General features: G+C 47.6%; 1 protein-coding gene across 1 annotated transcript; it reads left to right on the forward strand.

Moving 5' to 3' along the window:
- The first annotated feature begins 1273 nt into the window (after window positions 1–1273).
- NPBWR2 (neuropeptides B and W receptor 2) lies at window positions 1274–3783 on the forward strand. Its single transcript, XM_035123180.2, has 2 exons — window positions 1274–1618; window positions 1902–3783. The coding sequence occupies exon 2, from the start codon at window positions 2383–2385 to the stop codon at window positions 3445–3447; it is 1065 nt and encodes a 354-aa protein (XP_034979071.1). The 5' UTR covers window positions 1274–1618; window positions 1902–2382; the 3' UTR covers window positions 3448–3783.
- The last annotated feature ends 7424 nt before the right edge of the window (window positions 3784–11207 follow it).

Genomic DNA, 11207 nt, shown 5'->3' on the forward strand with positions numbered 1-11207 from the left:
GGTACTGTATTTTCAAAGATTATCTTAAAAACTATGGGGAGAAGGTAGATCTCCTAACAGACATTGAATGAATCTAGGAAATAGAGAGGATACAATGAAATGAGCTTGGAAAATATGTGGAAGAATAGAATATCCAAAATGAAATGCGTAGGGCATGTGGTTCTGAAAACTATCCATGCCTCTAGATGTGTTTTGAAGTGCCACATGAGGTCACGGCCCCGAAAAGTACTCTTTTCAGGGGGGAATCGCAGTGCGGAATCACGAGAGATCATGGTGTCCAAAATGGCCGCCGTCTTCTCGTGAGGGAAAAAAAAGGGATGCCCTGGTTTTACCGGGGTACTTGCAGGGTATGTTATTCTGTTTCCAGGCACAGAGAGCTGGATCTGCTCAACATACAATGGGAAGGGATGTTGCTCTAAGCTCCAGGTGGACCTCATGTTCAACCCCTGATATCTTCAGAAAGGGCTGCCTGAAGCCCCAGAGAGCTTCTGCCAGTGCTGAACTAGGTGGGCTGGTGGTCTAATTTGGTACAAGGTGACTTCCTATGCTCCATCACAGAAATGGGAGCGGGTAATGCTTTGTGAAGAAATCACTGAGGTCCAGCCCTAAGGGCCTTCTGGCGGTTCCCCCGTTGCGCGAAGCCAAGTTACAGGGAACCAGGCAGAGGGCCTTCTCGGTAGTGGCACCTGCCCTGTGAAATGCCCTCCCACCAGATGTCAAAGAGAAACCCAGCCAGATGGGCGGGGTATAAGTAATATATTGTTGTTGTTGTTGTTGTTATTATTATTATTATTATTATTATTATTATTATTATTATTATTATTATTATTATTCCTGTGATAGAAAACAAAACTGCCTGTGTTGTTCTAGGTCCTTTTGTCCCCCATTATCTGCAACTTGGCATAAATTTAAGAAGGGGCACAGGAATTGGGCACAGCTGTCAGGGAATTCAGCTTTTGGAGGTATGTGAGTCCCAGTTACCCTTGTTTCAAAAATTAACCACACACAGTTTCTCCTTCTCCCCCCCCCTTTTTAAAAAGGAACCACAGCATTTTGTAGGCATTTTGTAGTCCAACTCAGGTGATCATTACTTAGGCAGACTAAAGGAGAGATAAATAATATTTCCTCGGTAAGACCCAGGGTAATTTATTTGGTTTAGTTACACACACACACACACACACACACACACACACACACACACACACACACACGTGCAGCAGGAATATAGCATGTCAGCCCACCACAGGATCCTCCTTTGCTTCTGATGGAGACGGGAGAGCCTGAACAGTGAGAAGCAGCTGGGTAGCGATGTTAAGAGTTAAATCTGAGAAATCCTGACACTCAGAGCTAGAGGAGAGTTTCAGCTGATGAAGTAGGAGCCTAACCTGGACGTTGTCTGATTTCTGCAGTGCCTGAAAGGAAAGGAGTTGTGGGGGGATCACAGCAACTCAACAGCTTAAAATCTAGTGGGGCTCTATTTATTTCTCTGCTCTCTGCAAAGCTGGGGTGCCAGTAAGATAATCTTTGGGGACGTTGTTCAGCTCCTGTTTCTTCCACATTGAAGCCACTTGCTGGGAGCTGGACTTGGAGTGAAGAGTAACAGGAAATCTACACAAAGGTAAGGCTAGTGACATCTCTCTTTAAATATCATTTTTCTCTTTTGCTTTGATGCTCTTTTTCATTTCGGGAGTTTGCTTTCCAATGCTGCACAGGCATGCGAGTTTGGGCATGTTCAAGATCGTTTTGGGATGCCTGCATTTTGAAGCTGCCACTCGACATGCTGGTGCATGCAACTTAGACAGGGACAGGACTTGGTGGCATGGGGAGGGGGCTTTGGGCTTTTAAGAGGTTTATATATTCTTGTCTCATTGTTCTTTAATGTCCCCATCCCTTTTCTGCAGGGCATTAGGAAGTGTCTGCTGCATCCCCAGGAGCGAATGAAATCACAGCTGTAATGGATGGGGTATTGCTTTCTTCATTGTCTCTGAGTGGATCTGTGGGGAGCAAGCTTTGCCATGTCCTAATGGCAAGTAGCTAAAGTTAACATCTACTTTCATTTCCATCCCTTGATGCAGAAAAGGGGCCGGTGGATGATTAGATGGGCACAGCTTGTTCAAGGAGTTAATCGGATGGCAGCTTTCATTTAGAGCAAGAGCAGCTCGGTTTTAAATAGCCAGATGATCGTGACTAATACAGAAGAGGCACAGCTCAAAGGGCTGCTGTTCTTGACACGGAAGATCACTTTCCTTTTACTTGCCTAGCTTCGATTTGGTCCTGCCCTCGACAAGCATTTGCGCTTTGGGATGCGATCTAAGGCATCTAGCACAATCCGCACATCACCCTCGACTGGACTTTCTGAAAGCAGCCAGATCACCCCGGGATATGCTTCCGGTCCCCACTTACCTACAATATAACTTGACAAGCAATTGGGAAACAGAGCGAGGAGGTATGGCAGACCCCGGGAAGGATGGAGACCTGAATGCCAGCTGCAATGGAATGGGTGACCCCTGCGGCACAGGCAATGTTACGAGCTACAACCTCACTTCCCAAGAACAGTCCCCAGACTTCTACGTCGTCCTCCCTGTGATCTACTCCGTAATCTGTGCTGTGGGTCTGACGGGCAACACGGCCGTCATCTACGTGATCCTCAAAGCCCCAAAGATGAAGACGGTGACCAACATGTTCATCCTCAACTTAGCCATCGCCGACGACCTGTTCACTCTGGTCCTGCCCATCAACATAGCTGAGCATCTCTTGCACTACTGGCCTTTTGGGGAGGTCCTCTGCAAGGTCATCCTCTCCATAGACCACTACAACATCTTCTCCAGCATCTATTTCCTCACCGTCATGAGCATAGATAGGTACCTGGTGGTCCTAGCTACCGTCAGCTCCAAGCGGATGCCCCATCGCACTTACCGGGCAGCCCGTATCATCAGCTTCGGGATCTGGTTCCTAGTCACCCTTATTGTGTCCCCCTTCTTCATCTTCGCCAATGTCTACGAAGACGGCCTGGGTATCAAGAGCTGCGGCCTCAACTTCCCCCGGCCCGAACAATTTTGGTTCAAAGCCAGTAGGATCTACACGCTCATCCTGGCCTTCGCCATCCCCGTCTCCACCATCTGCATCCTGTACACCATGATGCTGTACAAACTGAGGAACATGCGCTTGAACTCAAACGCCAAAGCGCTGGACAAAGCCAAGAAGAAAGTCACCATCATGGTCTTCATCGTCATGGCCGTGTGTCTCTTCTGCTGGACACCCTTTCACCTGGCCACCATCGTGGCCTTGACCACTGACTTGCCCCAGACCCCTGTGGTCATTGGCGCCTCCTACTTCATCACCAGCCTGAGCTATGCCAACTCTTGCCTGAACCCGTTCTTGTACGCCTTCCTAGACGACAGCTTTCAGAAGAGTTTCAGGAAGATGCTGGAATGCAGAGCTGCTTGAAATATCAGCCGTGCCTCCTGGAGCCTCACCAAGGCCCCTTTCGCATTCATCATGGCTGTCGACGGCAACTCCTGCAAACTTTGCAACACGTGTCCCCGAAAAACTTTGCAGCAGTGTCTCATTTTCATTTGGATGCTGCTTTTGTCTTCTCTGTAAGGGCCCTCCTGCTGTGCTTTCATTGCTTTTCTATTTTGCTTTGTTAGAATGCCTATAATATATATATTGTCAGAAAGGGGAAGGAAAAGAGATCTTGAACTTGTAGAAATGTCCTTTTGTGTGTCCTTAGTCTGTGTCTGCCCCCTGGTGGACAATAACAGGAAAAAAATCCTAATCAAATAAACAGCATGAAAATGAGAGGTCGGGGTTCTCTGTGTGGATGGGCTTGGGTGGTTATTTTTATTTATTGGTAAAATATTTGTACCCTGCCTGTCACCCCACAAACAGCCTCCCCAAGGCAGTAGCTAAAATATACATTTCAATACAATGCTTTGTTTAAAGGGCTGGATTAAAAACACAATTGTACAGCAGATAATAGAATCATAGATTTATAGAGTTGAAAGGTACCCTGAGGATTGTCTGGTCCAACCCCCTGCAATGTAGGAACGCACAGCTGTCCCATATGGGGATTGAACCAGCAACCTTGGCATCATCAGCACCACGCTCTAACCACGGAGCAGATGAGCAAGTCCAATCAAACACTTAGAATCATGGAATCTTAGAGTTGGGAGGGACCCTGGGGGTCATCTAGTTCAACCTTCTGCAATGCAGGAATCTCAGCTAAAGCATCCATGACAGGTGGCCATCCAACCTGTGCTTAAAAACCTCCAAGGAAGGAGAGTCTACCACCTCCCTAGGAAGACCGTTCCACTGTCCAACAGCTCTTACTGTCAGAAAGTTTTTCCTGATGTTTAGTCAGAATCTCCTTTCTTGTAACTTGAAGTCATTTGTTCGAGTCCTACCCTCCAGAGCAGGAGAAAACAAGCACGCTCCCTTGATGTAATAGAATTATTTTTTACACCTGACCCACCTAAATTGCACAAAAGAGGGAGCCAGGTGAACCTCTCTGGACTGGAAGTTCTACAACTTGGGTGCCACAATGGAAAAGGCTCTGCCTTGCATACTACGGTAGCAAACCACATATCTGATGGCAATGGGGCACAAGACAGGGTGTCAGATAATGTGCTCAGGGGATCCGGGGAAATAAGTTTATAGGGATTTCTGGAAAACAATAATCATTGTAAATTTTGACCAGAAACGGACTGGAATCTAATGCATACGAAACCCCTGCTAGATCAGGCCAAAGGTCTAGCTAGCTCATTATCCTGTCCTCAAAAGTGCCTCTCCTGGAAAGCCTGAGTGAAATAGCAACTCTCCCTAATTGTGATCGCTAGCAGCCAATGCTCAGAGGCTATATGCCTCTGACAGTGGACATGCAATATAGCCATCATGGCTAGTAGTCAGTGATATCCATGAATATCCTCCATGAATTCGCATTACATTACATTTCCTACAAGGTCAAGGCAGTGGAGATGGTTCTTCCCTCCTCATTTTTATCTCACAACAACCCTGTGAGGTAGGCTATGCTGAGAGGCAGTGACTGGCCCCAGGTTGCCCAGCGAGCTCCATGGCTGAGTGGGGACTTGAACCCAGGTCTCCCAGTCTAATCTTCTATCTGCCACACCACACCACACCTGCTCTTATGCGTTTGTTTAATCCTATTCGAAAGCCATCCAAGTTGATGGCCATCCCTACGTCGTGTGCTGGTAAATTGGAACAGTAACTATGTGCAGTTTTAACTATTTGTTGCTTGAAGGAGTCCTCCCAGCTACTTCTAGGTGTGCACCCAATAAGGCAGTTGCTGCAACAGAGAGGCTCTGTCCGTGTCCCAGATTCTGTATCTTCCCCTCCCAAGCAAGCAAAGACTTGGCCAGCGTGCAACCTTCTGCTCCTCCCTCTTCCATCTTCTTCTGGTCCTGGGAGACAGTGGAGCAGGAGAGGTGGGGACAGGAAGAGGAGGTGTGGAAGCCCTTGACTCGATGCCAGCCTGACCTGTCTCCCATTTCTGCACCTGTTCTTCACTCTCCAATCCTGCAGCTTCTCCTCCCTCTGACTCTCATCTCCCAGCTCCTACAGGTCCTCCCAATTCACTGACCCCTTCTTTTAAGTCAGCGTTGAACCCCACTTCTCCCGCTGCCCTCTTTTATCAGTACAGTATTCTCCTGAGCATCTTCAGCACTGACCTGCTGGACAGCTCCTGGCCTCCCTGGCAGGATTTTGAAAAGCATGTTAGAGCTACTGTAGAAGGAATGAGGCCTGGAGCCAGGTGCACGTAAATACCAGGTGAGAGGAGTCTTAGGCCTGGGGGCCAAATGCGACCTTCTGGGCTTCTTTTTATGGCCCTCAGGAGTCTCTCCAGACCACACCCTTCACTGGCTCTGCATCACCCCACAAAGGATTTTGCCTGGCCTGAATTTGTCCTTGATTGCTAATAATTCTTTTTGCATGCCTGGATGGAGAGGGGTGGGTGAGTGTGGATGGAAACTAGCATACTATACGAATAAAACATTTGCATTTGTTACTCCAGTCAGACTAGGCAGCAGTGAGCTAGATGGAAATGCAGCCTGACCTAAATGCCTGCCAAGAAACCATGTCTTGTTCCACCTTCCTGACACCCAACTCTACCTGTCTCTAGACTCTTATGAGAGACTATTCTTCCACCTTGTTGTTTCATTTCCTGGAACTGCTTCCCCTCGAGAAGTCAGAGTGTTTGTGCACATTTAATAAAATGCCTAAAATCTGAGATCAGGAAGGGAAGGCATCACAAAAAACAGGCGTTCTGAGTCACATTTCCCCTTTCCTTTCCATTTGGGAAATAGCAGTTTGTTCTGCCTCTTAAATGGATCCTATTTTTGTTCCTTTCCTCTGCTCCTTTTGCCATGATGGCATGATTCACACATTAGAACACAGCACAAAAGGGGTTTATCAAACATCCAACATCAGGGCACAGCGTCCTAAAAGCACTTCACTGAATCTGCGCCTTAGTACAGTTCTGAAGGCCATGAATATTTCTTTCCCTTTATTTTTTAATAAGTGCTTTTAAAAAAACCACCCTTCTGTCTCCAAAATAAATCATGTGTAAAAGTATTTGGCACTCGGGGACTCTCGCAGGGAACTTGGCGTTCTGTGTGAGTGTGATGGCTTCGCTGCCAAACAAATTGCATTTTCCATGCTACATGTCGTCTGCTTCTCTGACCTTGTTTCAAACATGCAAAGAGATTGATGGCAGCTCCCTGGGGCATTTAAGAAGTCTCATAGCCTGAAGTCTCAAACCCCCTGTGAAAATATTCAACCTCAGTTGCCTTGCTGAACAATCTTTGCTTGGAGATATCAATGAAATCATGAAAGGGGGTGAATCCTGGCTGCAGGTTGTGGGATCTGGGTCTGCACATTGGATGGCACCAGCTAGGAGAAATAGCTAGGGCAAGATCAGGGATCAGTTGTGCTTGGACACCCAACTCCCAACAGTTCCAGCCAGCATGCTCAGTGGTCAGGGACCATGGGCATTGTAGTGAAAGATTCGGGACAGATAAAAGAAAGTTCTTCACACAGCACACAATTAAACTATGAAACTCACTCCTAAAGGAGGTGACGATGGCCACCAATCGCCAGATGGCTTCAAAAGGGGATTGGGCTAATTTGTGAAGAAGAGGACTATTGATCAATGATGGGACATGTCTTGATGCAGGTGCATCATGATGCTTGATGCATGTCTAGGGCAGGTGTGTGCAGTGGGGGTGAGGGCAGAGGATGAATGGAGCCCACCACATCTGCCCAGCCACCACCACTACTGGAGCAACACCAGCCCCGAGTGGCATGGCTGTTGCACCCACCTCGTGTAGCCCTCCCCAGATCTGAGCCTTGCAAGGCTGCTCAGGGAGGGTGGTGTGGGGACGCGACAGCCTTGATTCTTCAATATCAACTTTGTTATACTGGTTGTGTTGTTTGGATGCCTGATAGAATCATAGAATCATAGAGTTGAAAGAGACCACAAGGGCCATCCAGTCCAACCCCCTGCCAAGCAGGAAACACCATCAAAGCATTCTTGACCTCTGCTTAAAGACCTCCAAAGAAGGAGACTCCACCACACTCCTTGGTAGCAAATTCCACTGCCAAACAGCTCTTACTGTCAGGAAGTTCTTCCTAATGTTTAGGTGGAATCTTCTTTCTTGTAGTTTGAATCCATTGCTCCGTGTCCGCTTCTCTGGAGCAGCAGAAAACAACCTTTCTCCCTCCTCTATATGACATCCTTTTATATATTTGAACATGGCTATCATATCGCCCCTTAACCTTCTCTTCTCCAGGCTAAACATACCCAGCTCCCTAAGCCGTTCCTCATAAGGCATTGTTTCCAGGCCTTTGACCAATTTGGTTGCCCTCCTCTGGACACGTTCCAGCTTGTCAGTATCCTCCTTGAACTGTGGTGCCCAGAACTGGACACAATATTCCAGGTGAGGTCTGACCAGAGCAGAATACAGTGGCACTATTACTTCCCTTGATCTAGATGCTATACTCCTATTGATGCAGCCCAGAATTGCATTGGCTTTTTGAGCTGCTGCATCACACTGTTGACTCATGTCAAGTTTGTGGTCTACCAAGACTCTTAGATCCTGATTATCACCTTCCAAAGCAACTTCTCTATTCTGAACTGAAAAGTGGAAAATGTAGTACTGGTGGTCAACAAAAGAGGTTCAAAGACTCTCTCAAGGCAAATATTTTTAAAAAACATGTAGTATAAACACTGACAACGGGGAAACATTGGCCTGCGAGCATTCCAATTGGAGAACAGCCTTTACCAAAGGTGTCATGGGTTTTGAAGATGCTCAAACTCAGGACGAAAGGGAGAAACGCACTAAGAGGAAGGCACGCTTGGAAAACCCTCACCGGGATCCACTCCCGCCTGGAAGCCTATGTCCCCACTGTGCAAGGACATGTGGATCCAGAATTGGCCTCCGCAGTCACTCATTTTTCAAACCGTGTTTATGGAAGACAATCTTAATCAGCTATGAGTGATCGCAAAAGAAAGAAAGAAAGAAAGAAAGAAAGAAAGAAAGAAAGAAAGAAGGAAGGAAGGAAGGAAGGAAGGAAGGAAGGAAGGAAGGAAGGAAGGAAGGAAGGAAGGAAGGAAGGAAGGAAGGAAGGAAGGAAGGAGAAAGCACCCCTCAATCCCAGCCTTGCACTAGGCTGGGGTCAAAGGGCTCACAGTTGTCACGTCCACACAGTCAGGGACTGGACTGAAGGGGACGAGATGGAGTAGGAATTGTAGAGATCCCTCCTTCTCCTGACGCTTCCAGAGGAGAGGGAAGCAGTATTGATTTACAGCAAGGGTTTGAGGAAGGTCACAGCACTGAGACAGGGGAAACAGAATAGTTGGGAGGTGTTAGGAGAAGGGGAAGCAGAGCCAGGAGAGACAAAGCAGCCAGCTGACACGTTGTCACTGGAGAGTATTTCTCACCCCCCCTTCTCCCAGAATTTGCCGTTCATTAAGGGTGGAAGAACGAAGGACCCAGAGGCAGCTGGCCACGAGTGGCCACCGTAACGGAAAATGCTGTTGCTAGGGAGGAGGGAGGAGGAGCTCACTTGGAGCAACGCCATTATCGGGGCTTACTGCATTCTTTTGTCTCTCGCTATTATGAAGGAATAAAGTCATTAAAAGGGGCTCTACCTTGTTTTCTCTGCTTCGTGATGCCACCAGGGGAGGGATGGAATTCCCAAGGTCCGACACAGCCGTCCACCCTTCAATCCCAGCCTTGCACTAGGCTGGGGTCAAAGGGTTCACAATTGTCGCATCCACACACTGCCTTCCCCAAATGGCTTTGCGAGGCTCAAATCTGGGGAGGGTCGCATGAGAAAGACATGACAACGATGTGCCTCGATCCCAGCCTCGCCAGCAAAGGGTGCGTGGCTGCCGAGTCCCTCTCATGCTGCCCTCCCCAAGTGGTGTCGCAAAGCTGTGTAGGGCTGACTCAGGGAGGGTGGTGGGAGCAGCGTGGCCTTCCTCAGAAGAATGCGCCTGGGGCTATCACCCTGGTAGACACCCCCCATGCCACACCCCTGCAATCAATGGGCCCTACCCCTGGTGGCTATGCTCTACCACCACAGCTGGAGGCAGAAATTCACTTAAAGACCAGTTGCTGGAAGCCACAGGAGGAGAGAGGGCTCTTATTCTTGAATCTGGTACTAAGGCCTTCTTCTGCAGGCATCTGAGCAGCCACTGTGAGAACAGGATGGTGGAGTAGATGGGCCATTGGCCTGATCCTGCAGGCTCTTCTTATGCTCTGATGTCCAGCAACATGTGGCAGTTCTCCAGCCCTGATCCACACTCTGGAAAGGGTTCAAAAAAACCTTCCCTTCCACCTCCATTTCCAACACTGGCATTCATCTCATAAACAAACCCTGCGGATTGCAATTTAAATGTTATTAATACGGGACTGTAATTGATGGAAGCCAGCCTAAAGATGAATCAATAAGGTATTAGATGTCCAAAGTTCTGACTAGGGAGCCTACAGCAAGGTAAAAATCAATGTGCACATGGTCGAGATTTTGCCAAGACAAATTTATTAGGCGACTCAACGCAGTCCTCGTTGTTTAGAGTCATTAATCTCCGAGCTTAACTCCTCTCTTGAATGACGTGCCAAAGCCATTTGGACACATTAGCAAGCCCTTTGGGTCCTTTGTGATGACAACCACAGGCAAGGATGGTGGTGGAGGGAAAAATAGAACTAATTGCACTGAGGAAGAATCTCAAGTGCAGGCTGTCTTCATTTTTTGAAATTAATTTTTTTAAAGATAAGGATACCAACCATAATAACAAAAGCAAAAAAAAATCCCTTCCCCATACTACGAAGGTAAGTAAATGCAAATAAACTTGATGGCCAGTGATCCATGTGATGGTTCTGTTTCTCATCCCAGAATCCCAAGGATAGAACCCCAAGGATACTGGCAACTGGGCTCCTATGGGAAGTCTCTTTGATTTCTAAGAGGGAGCTGCTATTGTGCTCCTATCTGCTTCGTTAACAGGTTTATTGCTTCTAGAACTAGATCAAAATTCCATACTTTATTTATTTCTTGGATATCTCCTGCATTTATAGCCCATTGTTTTCTCCAAGAAGCTCAGGGCGGTACACATGGTTCTCTACCCTCCTCACTGAATCTCCACAACAACCCTGTGAGGTAGGTTAGGCTGAAAGACAGCCTAGGCTGAGCTTCATGGCCAAGTGGCATTTGAACCCTGGACTCCCAGGCCCTAGTCTGACACCCTGACCGCTATAACACACTGACTCTGTTTCATCTTAGTCACTGTGTTCCCACTCTGGCCTATTTCTGGAGACAGAGGGGCACATTTGAGAAGGGATAAAACTTCCTAGAGCTTGGCTTGCTTACTCCAATCAACTGGACACCATCCCACTTGGAGGAAGGAATTGGGGAAGAGGTTGGTGGATACCAGCTGGTAATAAATAAATGTAAACTGGGCATGTGTGTTCCTCTCCAATGTTCAACAGAACTGCTTGACCGATTGCGTTCAAATTTTAACACAAAGTCAAATGCAGCTGGAATAGCAAGCTCATACCGTTTTCAAAGACAAATGTCACACCTGGGCCACGCATGCTGGGAAATAGAATCAGGAGACCTTGCACAACAGTGGCCTCTAGCGGCTACACTGGTACTGCAGGTAGGAAATCTTCCCACTCCACAGCAGCTCG

The sequence above is a fragment of the Zootoca vivipara genome, chromosome 7, assembly GCF_963506605.1.
Source record: "Zootoca vivipara chromosome 7, rZooViv1.1, whole genome shotgun sequence".
NCBI classification, from domain to species: domain Eukaryota; kingdom Metazoa; phylum Chordata; class Lepidosauria; order Squamata; family Lacertidae; genus Zootoca; species Zootoca vivipara.